We start from the raw sequence: 19,216 nt of genomic DNA, 5'->3' as shown, positions 1-19,216 counted from the left end.
ATTATACTTACATAATGTGAAGATGGGATTTATACATTTCCCGTTTTTGTGGTAGGGTAGCCTACTCAGCTTATTTGCTTAAAATTGTAAAACAGAGAATGGTTGAAGCCAAAGTTGCGCATACACAATACATAATCTCACAGCATATATGGAATGACTAATTCAGCCTCAGTTCCTACATGATCACTAGTCTTTACTATTAAAGACTTTCAGGACAATGGCAAACGGACAAACAGACTGAATTGGAGTTCACCTGCGGGTTGTTTCATTTAGAAGATGAAGCAAATGTAGTTCATTTTTTATTAAGACAAATGGGGTGTGTAACGTCATTATTTCTCAAACATGATGGCTGGCGAAGGAGATTGCTGCTAGTTGCTGAATGAGATTCCAGGTCGGAGATGAAGTGGTAATGTATGAATTTCTTTTCCATACTTATTTTGAAATCAATATAATGCTTGTTATTTTGATCTAATGATCAGGAGTACTGTTGAGGAGACATGATTGCTAAAATGTGCTTCAAGATGGGGGGATGGCACTTTGAAAATATGTGTTTTGAGCACTTTTCCGATAGCCTTCCGGTAAAAATAAATGATTGCTCACAACAACGGCATTCAGAAAAGCTGACAAACTGATTTTACTTGCCCAGAGCTTATTGGTACCTTTTGTCAGTGATTTAGAAGACTACCTGAAGTTAGTCAGTGGTGTATTTTTCCAAATTAATGATTTACAGAAATAAATGTCACTCATAGAGACATTTCATTATTTAATTATTTTGTTTAAATTCTTCTAATTTAGATATTGACTCTACGCTCCACCAACACCAATGGTGCATACTCATTTAGCATTGAGCCCATAAAATTGAGTCACTAATACTTTAGCAAGAAGAGAATATAACTTTCTTTGCGACTGCCACCACACACAGTACCAATTGGAAATCAGGTTTAAACACTAACCCCACATATTAACAGGTCCACTAGAACATACTGTATACAATGACTACTGCCAGTCCATACAATTGTGACCTCTAACATGATATATTGAATAAGAAAATGAATCGAGAATACAACTTGTTTGTTTTAGATATCAAGACAGAATTAAAAGATATCAAACTAAAAAAACAAACCTCTCGAGTCATCTTTGTTGGAGTCTTTGATTTGAGGACCTTTATCATTATCTTTAAACAAGATAGCAGGAACAAAAGCCTTTAAGTCCACCATGTTCTCATAGAAATTGCGAGCATCTTCATCTTCCCATATACCGCCTTCCAATTCGCACTCTCCAGGTTTCCCAGGTGTGAAAATGTCAATGCCAGGTCCGTGGTCTGGAAATACACAATATGTACTAAAATGTTGTAACTTCACCATAAATGTAAGTTTAATTTCCAAATAATAATGCATACACAATAGCACAAAATGCCATGGGTCCATCATATCAGTGTTGAGGTTATGTCAAACGAGAAACATTACGAGATGAAAAAAAAAAGGAACTTTATTTCAGATTATATTTATAATTATCCAGAATATGTTCCCAGGAGAGAGGCTGTGATTAGGTGTGTGAGTGGGGGACTCCAAATAATCAGGTTTCAGGGAAATGTTGAAATTGAGGGTGCTTTTACACTTTTTGGGAGAATTGCCTGCCAACAGAAAACATTCTGACAACCATATATTTGATAGCATTTTTGAAGGAGCTCAGCATGTCTGCAATCTCCGAACTGTAGATGTGAGTGTGAGAAAATATGTCACTATGCATGCCCAATGAAGAATTATTTTTTTTACAGGGGAGGGGAACATGGTATTCAAACGTTTTAAGATCACTGTCCTAAAACGTATTTAAACAAGTGTTGTAAATACTTTTTATTGAGTTTTCGCATACAAATTTAGGCATAACCGGTCACGTTTATCTTAACACACTGAAATTGGCCTGTTCTTTTTTTAAGGGCCTTTTCTTACAATACATTTTGTCAGTTTTCAACAGCCAGAATTTAGCTGGGGAATTTGCGAGGTTGTGAAAATTCTCACACCGTTCCTAATTTTGATAACTGTAACCTCAGGTTTTATGTGGAAGCTGAAGTTTTATGTTCAACTTTAACTTTTAAGAGGTACTCCACAGTGCCTGCTGCTCTCACCTCTGACACCTGCTTACTGGTACCCTTGCTCCACTCGGGAGGCGGCTCCAGCACCGCCATCACCACCAGGAAACTACAGTTTTCATCAGACCCAGAAGGCAGGCCTAGCCAGTTTTCGTGCCTACTGGTGCTGATTTAAGTCTCCTGCAGCTCCCGCCGCACTGGTGGCGCACATGCAATGCCCAGGCCCGTTCGTGACTCTCTTTCGCCCACAGTTTCCGGTACTATACCACGCTGAGTCTCCTGACACTGCGCCTGGTGCTCCCCCCTCAGCTCCACATGCCCCACGTTCCCAGCAGCTGACCATCCAGCTGGGCTTCCCTGGCAGCCTGGTCCAACTACACCTGCCCTTGCAGTTTGGCTTTTTTCCATCTTCACCTGTCCCTGCCCGCCCTACTTGCTGGAGCACCCCTGAACTGTGCCTTGTCTTGCTTCCTTGCTGTGTCCTCCATTCTGCTTGCGCAGACCTGCTGCTTCCATGCGCCTCCCCGCCTGCGTCGCTCCCCGTCACACCTGGTGTCTTCCACTGCGGAGAAGACTACCATCCCCCAGTGACCCTGCCCGCCATCAGACATGGAGACCACAGGACACCCACACAGTGAAAGTGCACAGTGATCAGGCCATGCGCACACGCAGACCTCGTTCTGCACCAGGACCTTTGCTTCTGTTCGGATGAACTTAGAGCTTTTGACCCCGGACGCCAGCACAACAGCTCCTCCCAGGCCTACCCCAAGAACACCGAAAGCCCCTTCTACTGCCAGAACTGCCACTCTACGTGCATCACAAGGGAAACAACTGGCTCCATGTCCATCAGCCACACAACATCACTCACACTTAGCAGCAAGGCAGGAGCCAACACTTCCGGAGAGATCAACGGCCTACTGATAAACGCACGCTCACGTGGAAAACATGCCACATAAATATGGGACACCATCATCACCCAAGCCCCAGACACAGTCTTCATCACAGAGGCCTGGCTGAACCCAGCATCAGCACCCGATATTGCCACAGCCACCCTGGTCAGATTTAAGATTGTGTGCAGAGATCACACCAATAGAAGCGGCGGTGGCATAGCCATTTCTACAAAGAGGCCATCAAATGCGCACCCACCACAGAAAACACCACCGCCTTCGTGGAGCACCGCAACTGCCAACTCCAAAAAATAGCAAGACCACAATCCGAGGCACCTCGCCTACAGAGCTCCAGTACCCCACCCTCCCTTCCAAAACGCCATCACCGACTTCATTACTTCTATCGCCATTGAATCTGTACATCTTCCCTAGGAGACTAACTTTCACCTTGAGAACACTGACATCAACACAGCTGACCTCCTAGGAAATATGGACACCCTCGGACTCAAGCAACTGCTCACCGACCCCACCCACATCGCAGGACACGCTTTCAACTTCATCTTCGCAGCCAGCAACAGAGCAAATTACACTTACAATAAAGAGCTCACCTAGACTGACCACCACTGTGTCCACTTCATCTCGGAACCCTTCAACATCCCCACCGCCAGCTAAACACAGAGCAGCAGGGCCAAGGTATCAGAACAACACTGGACCAACGCCCTCAACTCCCACCTACCCACCACCAAGGAGGATACAGAACAAGCAGTGGAGAACTTCACAAATTGGATCACGGCAAGCGCTCATGAAGTAGCCCTGAGAAACCTACCTACCTCGAGAAACAAACACGACAAACCTACTGGTTCAAGGAAGAACTAAAAACACAAACGCAACTGCAGACAGACTGGAAGTAGATGGCAGACAAGTTAACACCTTTTAGGACCAAATACACTTCAAAGCTGTCCTCAACCACTACCACCACCACCTAAAAAACGCTAAGATGACCACCCTAACTACCCACATCAATAACCGCTCCAACTCCTCTAAGGAACTCTTCAGCATAGCCAAATAATTGACCACCCCTTCAGCAACAGAAGACAACATCACACCATCACAAAATTTCTGCAACACGCTGACGAATTTCTTCCACAACAAAATTAACACCATCTACCAAGACTACGCACCTCAACACCCTGCCACATACAGCTTTCAACTTCCTCATGCCCACTGACGCCCACCCACACGATCTCACCTCGTGGAACCCCATCACCGAAAATTAAACTGATATCACCATAAGATCCATCCACTCCGGAGCCCTGCAGACCCCTATCCCCAAAACACTTTTAACCTCTGCAATTAACTCATCACCAAAGAACTCACCAAGGTCCTTAACGAACAAGTTACTTACCTTCGGTAACGCTTTTTCTGGTAGATACAATATCTGCCTGTGGATTCCTCACCTTGTGAATATCCCCCTGCGTCAGCAACATTCAGAAATTATTTTTGTAGCTTCGCGCCGACGTGGACCCAGACGTCATAGAGGCACGGCATCGCTCGCGACTCCGCTGACTTCACCGACGCCTATAATAGGCCCACGCCGGTGTGATGACATCAGTTCCGCCCTTTTCTCCGTGCCTTCGAGGCACACGGACGAACCAATGACAGTAGACATATACACAGTATACGCAGTACCAATATCAAGGTAACACACACAGTGTGAAGTAAATGCAATAAAACATTTGACAATAAAATAAATACATAATAGAAACACTGGTATAGAAGAGTGAACAACGGGGAGGCGGGTGGGTCAGTGAGGAATCCACAGGCAGATATTGTATCTACCAGAAAAAGCGTTACCGAAGGTTAGTAACTTGTTCTTCTGATAGATACATCTGCCGTGTGGATTCCTCACCTTGTGAATAGAGTCCCACAGCAGTCCCCACTCCCGGAGGAGGGTGTCCACTCTTCTAAACCAGGGAATCCTGAAGGACAGAGCGCGCAAAGTGGCCGTCCCTCCTCACCTCGGAATCCAAGCAGTAATGCTTCGCGAAAGTGTGGAGGGAAGACCAAGTTGCCGCCCTACAAATATCCTCTACAGCAACACCTCTAGCCAATGCAGAGGTTGACGACTTAGCTCTCGTAGAATGAGCCCTTAAACCCTCTGGAGGTTCCTTACCGGCCAAAGAGTAGCAGATCTTAATACAGAGGACAATCCATCTTGAAAGAGTTCTTTTATGAACCGCTCTTCCTTTCTTGCAGCCAGCAAAGCCAATGAAGAGCTGGTCATCCAACCAACAGTCTTTAGATCTGTCCAAGTAAAAGGACACCGCCCTCTTGGGGTCCAGACGGTGCAACCTCTCCTCCTCCTTGGAAGGGTGTGGGGAGGATAAAAGGTAGGGAGGGTAACAGATTGACCAAGGTGGAAAGGAGTTACCACCTTAGGCAGAAAAGCAGCCCTGGTCCTAAGAACCATTCGATCAGCATGAATGGACATGAAAGGGGGCTTGGAACTAAGAGCTTGAAGCTCACTTACCTTCCTTGCCGAGGTTATTGCAACGAGGAAAACTGTCTTAACGGTCAAAAGCCTCATAGGACATTTGTGAAGAGGCTCAAGGGGAGCACCCATCAGAAAGGCCAAAACAAGATTTAAGTCCCACTGCAGCACAACAAAAGGAGTAGGAGGGAACTTATTCGTAAGGCCCTTCAAAAACCTTAAAACCACAGGAGATTTAAAAAGAGAAGGCTGGTCGGGCAATCAGAGAAAAGCTGACGGCGCTGAAAGGTAGCCCTTCACTGTGGCAGCAGCAAGCCCCTGATGCGCCAGAGAAAGGGCAAACTGAAGAACAAATGGGCTCTCAAAGGGCTATAGACTTCTCTCCACACCAAGTGACAAATTTAGACCACCTATAAGAATAAATGGACTTAGTGGAGTCACACCTGGCTGACAAGATGACATCCACCACGTCAGGCGGGAGAGAAAAAGAACTCAGGTTGCCCCGTTCAATCTCCAGGCATGAAGGTGTAAGGTCTGGAGGTGGGGGTGTAGAACCTGCCCCTCCATCTGGGAGAGGAGATCCGCCCTGTGAGGGAGACGGAGCGGTGGGTGAGAGGAGAGGTGGAGAAGGTCTGAGTACCACACCCTTCTTGGCCAATCCGGGGCGATCAATATGACTCGGGCCCAGTCTTGGCGAATTTTCCTCAGAACCCGAGGAATCAAGGGTATGGGAGGAAACGCGTAAAGGAGCTTCGAGTCCCAACTAAACTGAAACGCGTCCCCCCATGCTCCCTGCATCGGATACTGGAGACTGCAGAATGACAGGCAGTGAGCATTCTTGCGAGTGGCGAACAGGTCCACCCGAGGAGTCCCCTACATCTGAAAGATACCGTGAACAACCTCCGGGTGAAGCCTCCACTCGTGGTCGGCAGAGAACTACCGACAGACTGTCTGCACGAACGTTCTGAACTCCGGCCAGATGATTTGCCATCAGACAAATCTGATGATCCTGAACCCAGGACCAGAGACGCAGAGCTTCTCTGAAGAGACCACAGCCAACACCTTGGTGAAGACTCGAGGCGCAGTAGTAAGACCAAACGGAAGGACCGCAAACTGGTAGTGCTGCGACCCAACCGATACTTTCTGTGCGACTTCAGGATTGGGATATGAAAATACGCATCCTGCAAGTCGAGCCCAGCAGCGCTTGAAGAACCTGAGCAAGGGTGAGCATCTTGAACTTCTCCCGTTTCAGGTAAAGGTTCAAAATCCTGAGATCCAGAATTGGCCGAAGCCTGCCATCCTTTTTGGGGATCAGGAAATACCGGGTGTAGCATCCCTGACCCCTCTCCTGCTCCGGAACCACCTCTATTGCACCTTTTCGAAACAGTGTCAGGACTTCTTCCTGCAGGAGAAGCAGGTGGTCCTCCAAACAATAACCCTGGCAAGGAGGATAATTGGGGGAAACTCCAGAAAGGGAAGAGCATACCCATTCTCTACAAGATTGAGAACCCAAAGATCCGATGTTATCAATTCCCAATCTTGAAGAAAATGGGTAAGCCAGCCCCTCACTGGGCCCACATGATCCGGAATGGCGGATCTAGGGCTGCTTGGCTGCGCGGGCTGGGATTTGGAAGAGGAGGAAGCGTTACGTCCCCGAGCCCGGGCCCTCTGCTTGCGTCTATAAGACCTATACAACGTGTTTTGCTGCTGCAGCGGCTGCTGCTGGGTTGACTTATAGGTTCGAAAAGAAGATCTGCTAAATCCTCTTGAACGTCTACCAAAAGTGCCCCTGGACTGAAGGCCCGACGACTTTGCTGCCGTCCTGCTGTCTTTAAAGCGTTCCAAAGCAGTGTCCGCTTTTTTTCCAAACAATCCAGACCCGTCAAATGGAAGATCCATTAACGCCACCTGGACATCTGTGGAAAACTCACTTGACTTCAGCCATGCAGCTCTTCTTGTCGCTACGGAAGAACCCATGATCCTAGCCACAGAGTCTGCCGTGTCCAATCCACTTTGAATAACCTGCCTTGCTGCAGCGTGAGTATCAGAGATTACCTCTTGGAAGTCTTTTCTATTCTCTTCAGGCACCTTGGGCACCAACTGTTTCAGTGTCCATAAGAGCGTGGATATAACGCCCCATCAAGCAGGTAGCATTCGTGGATTTCAAAGCCATACTGACAGAGGAGAAAACCTTAGCAGCCTGATCCTGCTTCCTCTACTCCTTTTCCGCTGGGACCTGCGGAAATGCAACCGTAGATCTTTTGGAACAGGCAGCCTGCAACACTAAACTCTCAGGTAGAGGATGAGAGGTTAAAAACTCCGGGTCTTCGGGAGCTGCCCTATACCTCCTAGCTACTGCCCTAGACACAGCAGGAGCTGATACAGGTTTTTTCCAAATCTCCAAAATTGGATCCTTTAAGGCATCATTAAAAGGCAGCAACAGTTCAGTCACGGATGAAGGAGAGTGAAGGACCTCCGTGAGCAGATTAGATTTAAATTCTGCAGTTGGTAGAGCAATGTTCAACAAACCTGCAGCCTTCTTTATCACTACATGATAAGGCGTCACATCCCTTGAGGGCTCATCAGAAACCGAAACAAGGTCCCATTCAGGTGACAGTTCTAGGCCACTAACCACAGTCAGGTCCTCAAAAGGGTCCTCAGACTCTTGTAGTTCGCCTTCCTCCAGATTTTCCTCTCGATATCTTTCCTCCTCCATCATACTCTGGGCCTCACGCCTTGATCTTTGCTTCACATTCGAAGCCGACGGATCCGCAATCGACTCCGACGGAGCCGGAGCCGGTGTCGAACCCGACGTCGGACGAGGAAGAGATCCACGACGTCGTACAGGGTTCGGCTTCAAAGTTGATGGGACTGGCGTCGACGGAATCGGAGACAGCGACCTCGGCGTCGAAGGCTTCGGAGTCGAAGGCCTCGCCGAATTCGGATAATGCCAATGCGGCGTCGGAGCCGGCATAAAGGGCGCAGGTGCATAGGATTGAGGATGACCCAGACCATATGCCATCGGACCCATGGGACCAGCAGGAGCCCCAGAGGGATACATAGCCCTTGAATAAATTCCTAACATCGCATTCAGGAAATGCGAAGGATCCTGACCTGGACCTGGGAAGGCTGGATACGAACCCCCAGGTGGATCACGAGGGTGCGGAGTCGAAGCGACGTCGACCTCCTCTTCAGGCTGGTGCACCGGAGACGACAGACCTTCGGGCAACGGAGCCTCTCCCTCTCCAACCACCTCCTCCTCACCTTCATGCTCCCGACCTGAAGAATGGAATGGGTCCGGAGATGGAACAGCTTTCTGCTTCGGCGAACTCGGTGAATTCGCATGCGAAGCCCCAACCTCGGCATCCTGTTCCTCCAAAGCCGAAGATACCACCACCTTCTCGACCAGCTTCACCTGCGACTTCGGCTTGGAACCCGACTCCTTCCTCGATCGATGTTGGGATTCATGGGTTCTCTTTTTATGCTTCTTTTTCGAAGACCTTGAAGCATGGACTGAGGACAAATCCGACCGCAACCTCGAGCGAGACCTTGACCTCGAGCGTCGAGTCCGCGATCTTGATTTCTTTTTTTCCTTTCCTTCTTTAAACTTGGCAACCAGAGGTTTTGCCTCCCTTTCCCGGAGGGCCTTTGGTGTCATCTTCCTGCAGGATTGGCAGTCCTCGACGTCGTGGTCGGAGCTCAGACACCACAAACAGCATTCATGTGGGTCTGTGATGGACATTATCTTATTACATTCTCCGCAGGCCTTAAACCCGGTCTTCTTCGAGGACATGTCGAAAGAAAGAGAAGACAAAGAGACTAGAAACAAATAGCAAGTAACAAAGTTACAGCCAAGGCTACAGACAATCCCAGAAAACCGTTAGCGTCGACGACGCAGAAAAAAGGGAACTGATGTCATCACGCTGGCGTGGGCCTATTATAGGCGTCGGTGACGTCAGCGGAGTCGCGAGCGATGCCATACCTCTATGGCGTCTGGGTCCACATCGGCGCGAAGCTACAAAAAAAAATTCCGAATGTTGCTGACGCAGGGGGATATTCACAAGGTGAGGAATCCACACGGCAGATGTATCTATCAGAATCCTGGATCACCACAGTCTACTTGCCCCAGAATTGGAAATATGCCAATGTGAAGCCTTTGCTGAAGAAGGGTTCAGCGGACCCAGGAGAAGAACAATAGTTACTTACCTGTAATCTGTGGTTCTCCAGTATTGGTGTCTTTCATAGATTCACATGCCTGAATCATTCCCCGTCGTCGGAGTGGGAGTCCCACAGTACATGAAGAAGCAGTAATATGCCATAATTACATTGGAAAAAACACTAATTCCCAACCAGGAAGTAAAGTAGCCCAAGCTACCATAGAAAAAACTTCCACCTTCGTGACTATCCTAGTCATTATGTATAGTCCAAAGTCCAGCCAATCAGGCGCCAGCACCCACCAGAACCTTCTCCCCAGAGGCTCAGGCTCTCAGATTTTCTCGCAGGAGTGTAGGTAAAACCCTTATAGCCTAAAAAGCCTCTGAGGGGAGGTATGCGGGTTGCATGTGAATCTATGAAAGACACCAATACTGGAGAACCACAGATTACAGGTAAGTAACTATTGTTCTTCTACAGTATTAGGGGTGTCTTTCATAGATTCACATGCCTGAATCAGAGTAGCTAGCAGTACATATCCTTGCTGGGCAGACGCCAATGAAGCCAAGCTTGTCAGCAAGTAACGCATATAACAATGCAAAGTGAAAATACACATATCGTATAAAGCATAACATAATGCAATCATGGAAATATGTGTGAACAGAACATAAGAAGCGTCTGACAGCAGGAACAAGGAGGTGGGAAACAGAGGCTCACCTTAGTGAAACAGATTCCGTAGAACAGCTCGACCCACAGAAGTATCAGCCTCGCTGATCGATTCTAGACAGTAATGTCTGGTAAGCGTATGGCGACTAGCCCATGTAGCCGCTTTGCAGATCTGCTGAAGAGGGACTCCAGCAAATAAGGCCGCAGATGAAGAGACCGCTCTTGCAGAGTGCAGTCTGGGCGCTGACAGTAAAGGTCTCCCAGCCTGTGCATGGCAAAAGGCAATGGCAGCAGAGATCCATCTTGAAATAGTCTGTTTTGAAACTGCCTGGCCCTTACGAATCGCACCGTAGGTAATGAACAACTGGTCAGAAGTGCGTAGAGTAGATGTTCTTTGTAGGTAGAATTTAAACATCTTTTAATGTCAAGCGAGTGTAACGCTCTTTCCGCAGGTGTTTGCGGGTATGGAAAGAACGACTTAAGAACAATAGGTTCGTTGAGATGGAAATCCGAAGGTACTTTCGGAATGTATTTTGGATTTGTGCGAAGTATCACAGAGTCACTTGTGAATTGCAGGAAAGGATGGTGCACAGTGAAAGCTTGGATATCACTAACCCTCCTGGAGGATGTTAAAGCCAAGAGCAGTGATACTTTCCACGAAAAGTACTTCAAGTCGGCCTTGTGGATGGGCTCGAATGGGTGACGCATGAGTTGAGCTAGGACCACATTTAGATGCCACGAAGGAGGCGAACGGCGTACAGGAGGGAACATTCTAAAGAGGCCTCTGAAGAATTGTTGGATAATCCTTGCTGAGTACAGAGAATTGGTCCCATCCTGTCGATATCTGGATATTGCAGCCAGAAACACCTTTAAGGTAGCATGAGACAGACCTGTTTGTGCTAACTGCAGGAAAAAAGGAAGAATTTCCTCAGGTTTTTCTGAAAAAGGGTGAACCCCTGCTGAATGGCACCAGATGCAGAAGCGCTTCCATTTCAGACTGTACGTCTTGATGGTAGCAGGCTCTCTAGCCTTGGCCAACACCTCTTTACAGTCCTCCGGGATGTTTAGGTGTGCGAACTCACGGTGTTCAGGAGCCAGGCCACTAATCTCAGAGATGCTGGGCAAGGATGGAAGACTTGTCCTTCCTGAATGCTGAGCAAGTTCGGGATTGGATGTAACTGAATTGGCTTGCACTCTGACAGTAGGAGGAGCTCTGTAAACCAATATTGGCGCGGCCATCTGGGCGCAATCAGGATGAGTCGGCAAGGTTCCTTCTTCACCTTCCGCAGAACCTTGGGGACTAGTGGAATCGGTGGGAAAGCGTACGCAAACGTCAACGTCCGAGACCAATTGATGGAGAACGCATTCCCCAGAGAGTTCTTGTGGGGATGCCAGCTTGCGAAGCTTTGGCATTTGCTGTTGGTCCTTGTCGCAAATAGATCTAGGGCTGGCCAACCCCACTGATGAAATATGTGTTCCACTGTCTCCTGGTGAAGCTCCCATTCATGGGTGGTGACAGTTGTTCTGCTGAGCGCGTCCGCGAGGACGTTTTCTGTCCCCGGAACATGCACTGCTTGCAGATTTACATTGTGGTGAAGAGCCCATGTCCATAAATCCTGCACCTCTTGAGACAGGAGAAGAGATCGTGTTCCTCCCTGCTTGTTGACGTAGTGCATGCTTGTTGTGTTGTCTGTTCGTATCAACACATTGGCATCCTGAATGATGGCACAAAACGCCTTGAGTGCAAGAAAAATGGCTCTCAGTTCTAAACGGTTGATGTGCCACCGTTTTTGCTGCGCAGTCCATTTGCCGCTGATCATGAGGCCTTGTAGATGAGCCCCCAGCCCTCGAGGGACGCATCTGTAGTGATGGTTAGACTCGGTGCTTCTTGAAGGAACGCGCACCCCTGTCTCAGATGACTCATCTGTGTCCACCAGAAAAGAGACTTCTTCATGAGTGGCGTGATTTGAATGAGGTCCTCGAAAGTGCCCGAAACTTGTTGCCACTGTAAGGTCAGTTCCTCCTGAAGCGGCCTCATTCGGAGCCGGCAATTTGGAAGTAATGGAATAGAAGCCGATGCCATCCCTAGAAAAGACTTGTACAGTCGGACTGAAGCTGACTTTCTTTGCATCAGATCTTGTGCTAGCCGACTTATTTTTATCTGTCTCTCTTTTTAGACGAAAGCTCTGAGTTTTTGAGTGTCTAGAGTCGCTCCTAAGAAGGCCCTTCTTTGAGACGATTGCATTTGGGATTTGCTGAAGTTGATTGTCAGGCCTCGAGACTGAAATAGGTGCAGCCACTGTTGTAGGTGTTGATGAACGGTTTTGTGAGAACTGGCCTTTATAAGGCAGTCGTCTAGGTATGGGAAAATGTGTATTCCCTCCAGCCGGAGGTGCGCAGCCACCGGAGCTAAAACTTTCGTAAATACTCTTGGAGCTGGCCGTAAACCAAAGGGAAGGACCTTGAATTGGTAGTCCCTGCCAGCCACCCTGAAGCGAAGGAAGTTCCTGTGGCGAGGTATAATGGGGATGTGGAAATATGCATCCTGGAGATCTAAGGTGACCATGCAATCTCCTGCTGCTAGAAGATGCAATATTTCCTGAAGCGACAACATCCGGAATGTCAATTTCTTTAGATATTTGTTCAGAGCGCGAAGATCGAGGATCGGGCGCCACTCCCCGTTCTTCTTCTTCACCAGGAAGAACCTGGAGTAAAACCCCATTCCTCTCATCTTCTGTGGAACGCTCTCGATCGCTCCTTTTTGTATCATCAGCTTGATTTGGGCGAACAGCTCCTTCAGGTGAGCTGGAGGCGGTCCTTTTGGCGGAACATTTGGAGGGAATTTTTCGAATTCTAGGGCATGGCCCCTGGCCACAATATCCAGGACCCATTTGTCTGTTGTATATGACTGCCAGTTGGAGTAAAATTTCGATATTCTTCCGCCAAGTTTTTTGTGAGGGTGAAGAATTGGTGGTGGCAGGTGAAAAGACTCATTGGCGCTTGTCTTTGCCGCGGTAGTTTGTCTTACCCCTGTTCTGGGTGTAGGTTGATCTTTTCTGCCCATAAGACTGGTAGCGCTGTGTCTGATAGCGCTGGTTACTTTGTCTGTATGTGGATTGTTGTTGGTAACCAGCTCTATTGGAGGACGTCCCCCGTCCTCTTGCTCCTCGAAAGAGCGGCTTGCGGAATTGCAGGGTGCCCAAGGATTTTGCTGTTTCAGTATCCTTTTTAATTGTTTGTAATGCTTCCTCTACTTTGGGACCAAATAAATATTCGCCATCGAATGGCATGTCTAAAACTCTGTTTTGGACTTCTTGCCTGAAAGAAGTTGAAGGTAACCACCCCTGTCTGCGCAGGACAGCAGCTCCTGCTAACTGTCGAAATCCTGTAGATGCGACATCTATAACTGAATCGATAATCTCTTCAGAGATTCTTTGGCCTTTTTGAAGAATTTGAAGTGCTTCAGCTTTGGATTGCTCAGGGAGGAGATCGATAAATGGTGCGATGTCAGACCACATTTGGCGGTCGTACCGCCCCAAAATGGCCAATGCATTGGTAGCACGAACGGTTGTTGCAGCCATGGTGGAAATACGCTTTCTGATTGAGTCTAGGCGTCTGTCATCCCTGTCCGGCGGTGCCGTAACTGCAGAGGATGGATTTCTGGCCCTCTTCTGGGCAGCCTGGACAATTACTGAGTCAAGTTTTGGATGTCCGATCAGACATGCAGGCGGTTTTTCAGGAGCTTTATACTTTTTATCTATGCGTGGCAAGACCGGAGGAATGGAGGCCGGCGTTGACATTACCTTAATCCCTTCTTGCCAGATGAAATCAATGATGGGTATTGTTTTTATCTGTCGTCTGGGCTGATCCTTGAAATCGTACAAGAAACAGTCTTGCTCCGTCTGTTCCATCTGTATATGAAAGCGTTTGGTTGCACGCTCCATTAGTAAGTGAAAACTAGCCACATCCACCGGAGGGGAGGCCGACGTAGTCTGAGGAGATGTTGAAGGAGATTGTACTTGATAGTCATCCCACTCCGACAAATCTTCCACTTCTCCTTCCTCCCTTTGGTCTTCATCCTCCGAAGACTGCGGAACTCCTTCTTGAGTAGGTTGTGATTGTGAAGACGGACGCACCGGTGGAAGCACGGGTGGAGGTGCTTCAGAAGTTGGAGTTGTCGGCCCAGAACCTGCTGACTCTGATTGTGGGAACCTCCTATAGTAATCGTCCAACATATATTGTAAGTTGGATAGCAAAGCCATAGGCACTTGAGCAACAGGGTTATCTTCCACTGCTGTCGATATATGAACAGGAGATTGAGAAGCATCATATTCTTCTTCTTGAAGTTTGATATGCAACTCCGATGGGCTAGTTGCTTGTCCAAATGTATTCTGGACCATCTCATCCTCACTTTCAGTCTCCAAAAGTTGGTCTGGCACTTCAGAAGACACCTTTTGAGGTGAAATACGAAGGGGTGAAAACTGCATTGCTGTTTCACGCACTTGCCCAGATGCTTGTTGTGGTGTTAGAAACACTGTCGACGGAGACCAAACCTGTAGTGCCCTGCATGATGATAATTGCGGTGTCGACGGAGGACTCCCTTCCTATGGTTTTGTCGTCGACGAGGCATCCTTTGTCGACGGTTCCTGTTTCGTCAACGGGACACTCTTCGTCGACGGGACACTCTTCGTCGACGGGACACTCTTCGTCGACGGATCAATCTTCGTCGACGGTGTTACCTTCGTAGATGGTGTCGAGCCCGTCGACGATCTCGTCGGCGATTTCTTTTTTGTCGGCGGTAGAGCCTTCAGAGGAGTCGACGACGAGGCGTCAACAACGGACGTCGACGGTACAGGCTTCACAGAGACAAATACCATAGTTGGAGACGACGTCGACGATGACATAATCATACAAGGTTTAGGTGAGGAAAAAGTTACCATCGATGTCACTGTGGTCGTCGCTCTCGTCGACGAGGAGGTTGAAGTGGACATCGCCGTTTGAGGAAATGAGGTCTGTGGTAAATTCCTCACAGATGACTGAGGAATCTTGATGGCGATTCCCTTTTTAAGGTCAGAAGTGCTCTCCATGCCTTTGCTTGTGGGGACAGCCTTGGATGTTGAAGGCTTATCCAGTCCCTTAGTAGGTGGTTGTTTTTTAGTCACGTTTGCCTTAGGTGATGACATTCCTTCAGGCGCAGGCCTCTTCCTAGAGGCTGCAGTTGAACCAGAGGCAATGCTGCCCACCTCAGATGCAGGATTAGAAGAATCCTTTAGTCTTTTCAACCACAAAAGTAAACAACCCTCTCTATCCCCAAGAGTCTTTTGAGGCATGGTTCTGCAGATCTTACAGTCAGAGGCCTGATGATCTGGGTATAGGCAATAGATACACTTTGTGTGGATCTTTCTCAAAAAGCCGAAGCTTACCACAACAATCACAGGCTCTGAAGAGAGACTTCTTAGAAGACATCCTTGAAAGTAGTTCAAATTGAAGTTAGAGTTGAGAAAACTGAGCAGAGCTCAGGGAGACTCCCTTTCACACGACGTGCGGTAGAAAATCTGAGAGCCTGAGCCTCTGGGGAGAAGGTTCTGGTGGGTGCTGGCGCCTGATAAGGCTGGACTTTGGACTATACATAATGACTAGGATAGTCACGAAGGTGGAAGTTTTTTCTATGGTAGCTTGGGCTACTTTACTTTCTGGTTGGGAATTAGTGTTTTTTCCAATGTAATTATGGCATATTACTGCTTTTTCATCTACCGTGGGACTCCCACTCCGACGACGGGGAATGATTCAGGCATGTGAATCTATGAAAGACACCCCTAATACTGGAGAACTGAAGAACTACCGTCCCATCTCCTTGTTCCCCTTCCCAGCCAAGGTCATCGTGAAGGTAATCAACATCCAGCTGCCAAGACATATGGAGAACCACGACCTCCAGTACCCCTCCCAATCCGGCTTCAGAGCAAACCACAGCAAAGAGACCGCTCTCGTCGCAGCCACAGATGACATCGAATGCTGCTAGACCAGGGAGAAACAGTCGCCCTCATCCTCCTCTAACTTTCAGCAGCATTTAACACTGTATCCCACCACAGACTGATCGACAACCTCCATCAGATCAGAATCCAAGGATAGCATCATGCATCAAAGGAAAAATATAAAAAATCATCTTCCCAACCTACCCCTCGCTCCCTAAAAACATCACCTGCAGGCTCAAGGCTCATCTAACTGGACGACATGGTCATTATTAAAACATGCCCCAAGAGACTGTCACTGCTGATGACAGTGGATATGTTGGAGAGTCTAGGATTTACGATCGAGAGAAAGTCCCTTCTCATTCCTTCTAGCTCCATGGAGTTTCTAGTGTTTGTTATTGATTCCTCGTCAACAACTTTGAGTCTTCTATCTCGAAAGGTGGCAAACATTCAACACAAACTGAGGCAAGCTCTTGCCAGGTCCGACAACACCCTTCGGTAGCTAGCACGTCTGGTGGGGTTGTATTCAGGCAATCTTGCCAGGACCTTTAAGCTAATGAGCGCTTCAACAACAACTCAAAGCCCCTCACCTGCGGAAAGGGCTCTCTTACTCCCAGCTGGTACCCATGTTTGATGAAGCCAAGGCAGAGGTTCACCGGTTGCTCTCACACATGGAGGCCTGGAATGGGAGAGGGGTCTTTGGATCCAGACCAGACTCGGTCAGAGTCAGATGTCAGCAGACTGGGCTGGGGCGCCCTCTGTGGTGAATTCTCACCTGGAGGACGCTGGTAATAAGACGAACACCAATTTCACATCAATTGTCTGGAGCTCCTAGCAGGGACGTTTGTGGTACGCTGATGGACTAAGGACAGAATCCCATTTTGAATGCCCCTCAAGTTGGACAATGTGTCAGCGGTGTGATATATCAACCATCTGGCGAGGAACCAGGTTGAAAACCATGTTGGTTCTGGAAAGGGAATTTTGGCAATTCTGCCTGTACCAGCACATCTAATTAACAGCCGAATACCCTCCCAGTCAAGCAAATCAAGTAGTGTATTGCCCCTCTCACCATCTTCACAATTCAGACCTCTCGAAAGGGGTTTTTCTCCTCGATCGCAGACAAGTGGGAGGCCTTTCTCGATGGACCCATTTCCTTCCTTTTCAATGCTCAATAGGGTTTTGCGGCAATAGGCGGAACTGATCTTAGTGACCCAGTTTTGGAGATCGCAAGTTTGGTTCCCAGTTCTGATTAAACTTTCTTGGGATTGTCCAATCCTTCTCCCTCACTTTCAATCTCTCCTACTCGATCCAAACCTCTTGCCACACCACCTGATATTGGAAGCCTCTCTCAGCCTCATTGTTTGACAGGTTACAGGCTCCATTGGAAAATCCCAGGACTTTCGAGCCAGGCTGAAATCCTCTTGCTCAAGACATGGGCAGACAGCAAGACCAAATGGCATAGATCAGCTTGGATAAGAGGGATGGGTTGGTGTGTACGACAGTGGTTTGGATCCTGTGGACAGAGAAATAGTTCAGATTCTGAACTTCTTGTCAGATTTGTCCTTTCATGGTTTGGCATAAAGCTCCATCAATGCTTTTCACTCTTCTCATTCTGCAGATAATGTTCTGATTGATGGCTCCCCTGTGGACTAAATCTAACGCTCATATCATCTCATACCCAGCATTTGTTGCTTCTTCTAAACAGTTTGTGGTGAAGTGCTTGAAAGCATACAAAGAGATGACTGAGGATCTCCGCCCGCCAGGTGAGAAACCACTCCTGATTGTCCTGCGGAAACAGTCTTTCTCCCACAATTGCCCGCTGGGTACGTTGGGTCATGCAAGAGGTAAGTATTAATGTGGGCATGTTTAAGGCACATGCAGTGAGAGGGGTGATGTTCTTCAAAGTCTTCCATTTGGGTGCCCGGTTGTAAGACATCTTAAATGCAGTGGACTGATCTTCAGACTCTACCTTTAAGAGTTTTTATTTTAAGCCAGTGAATGATATGGCATAGCTGGTGGTCAGCAGGCTTTAAACTAGCATAATCCTTACCACCAGTCCTGACTAGAATGAAAATGTTTCTAGCAAACTTAATGGTAAATTTCAATTCAATGATGGACTCTGAGGCAAGGATTATCCCACCGAAGAGAAATTCTCCAACTAGTCTCTGTATTCCGTAAGTAACTGGCTATTTTAAAGTTACCTTGCAATTGAATGAATTATTCTCGACTGTAGATAACTGTTCTTTGAAACTGTCTTTGATATGACTATGTTGAATTGTCCCCAAAGAATCAGTATTGCTAGTAATGCGATGACTTGCTGGATGCAGTCATACTTACTAGTTGGTCTCTAACTTCTTAGGAAATGATAGGTCCAAGCAAAATTCATAGGCACCTGAAAATGGTGTGAATTGCACGAAGAAAAGAGGCAACAAGTTAATTGAGGATGGACTTTATTAGGACTGCCTTTACTATTATTGGTTGTTCTGGTTATGCCCCAAAGTCTTTTGGGAATGTAAATGTAACCAAAGGAAAAGTAATGGCTAATGTTCAAAACGTATAATCAGCCAAGTAAAATGTTATAAGCATAATCCTTGCCCAGTGTTCTTAATAGAATTGGACGTTTTGGTGACATTTGTGAGCAAAATTGTAATTCCTCTGAATAGAAGGGAACCAAATATTAACCTAAAGTTAATTCATATCTACCCTTAAACTCAATGGTTGACAGCCACCAGGGGTTTTTCTCAAAATAAAAGCAAATTCACAATACATTATTCCAGTTTAAAATGATCTCTGCACTAACTAGCACAATCATGCAAGATGCTAAACTCCTTGGACTTTAGTGGTTGTTTAAAAACCAGTGAAGTGAAAAATAGACATACATATATTTTTTTTGACAGAAAAAAGCTTCAACATAAAGTGCTTGTCAAATAACTTAATGAATATAAAATAATGCTTCAGAAAA

The 19,216-nt window shown here is 47.3% G+C and overlaps 1 protein-coding gene across 11 annotated transcripts in view; it reads right to left on the bottom strand.

The window, feature by feature from the left end:
* UPF2 (UPF2 regulator of nonsense mediated mRNA decay) overlaps positions 1–19,216 on the bottom strand; it is a 1,606,401-nt gene that overhangs the window by 1,389,413 nt on the left and 197,772 nt on the right. For all 11 annotated transcript variants that reach the window (XM_086919968.1, XM_086919955.1, XM_086919976.1 and 8 more), the window contains one exon: positions 1,124–1,321. In XM_086919968.1, coding sequence (XP_086776094.1) covers positions 1,124–1,321 — 198 coding nt within the window. The remainder of the gene's footprint in view (positions 1–1,123; positions 1,322–19,216) is intronic.

The sequence above is a fragment of the Lissotriton vulgaris genome, chromosome 1_1 (genome assembly GCF_964263255.1).
Source record: "Lissotriton vulgaris chromosome 1_1, aLisVul1.2, whole genome shotgun sequence".
Lineage (NCBI taxonomy): Eukaryota > Metazoa > Chordata > Amphibia > Caudata > Salamandridae > Lissotriton > Lissotriton vulgaris.
The sequence above is the reverse complement of the archived record's forward strand: the minus strand, read 5'-3'. Positions and strand labels throughout refer to the sequence as shown.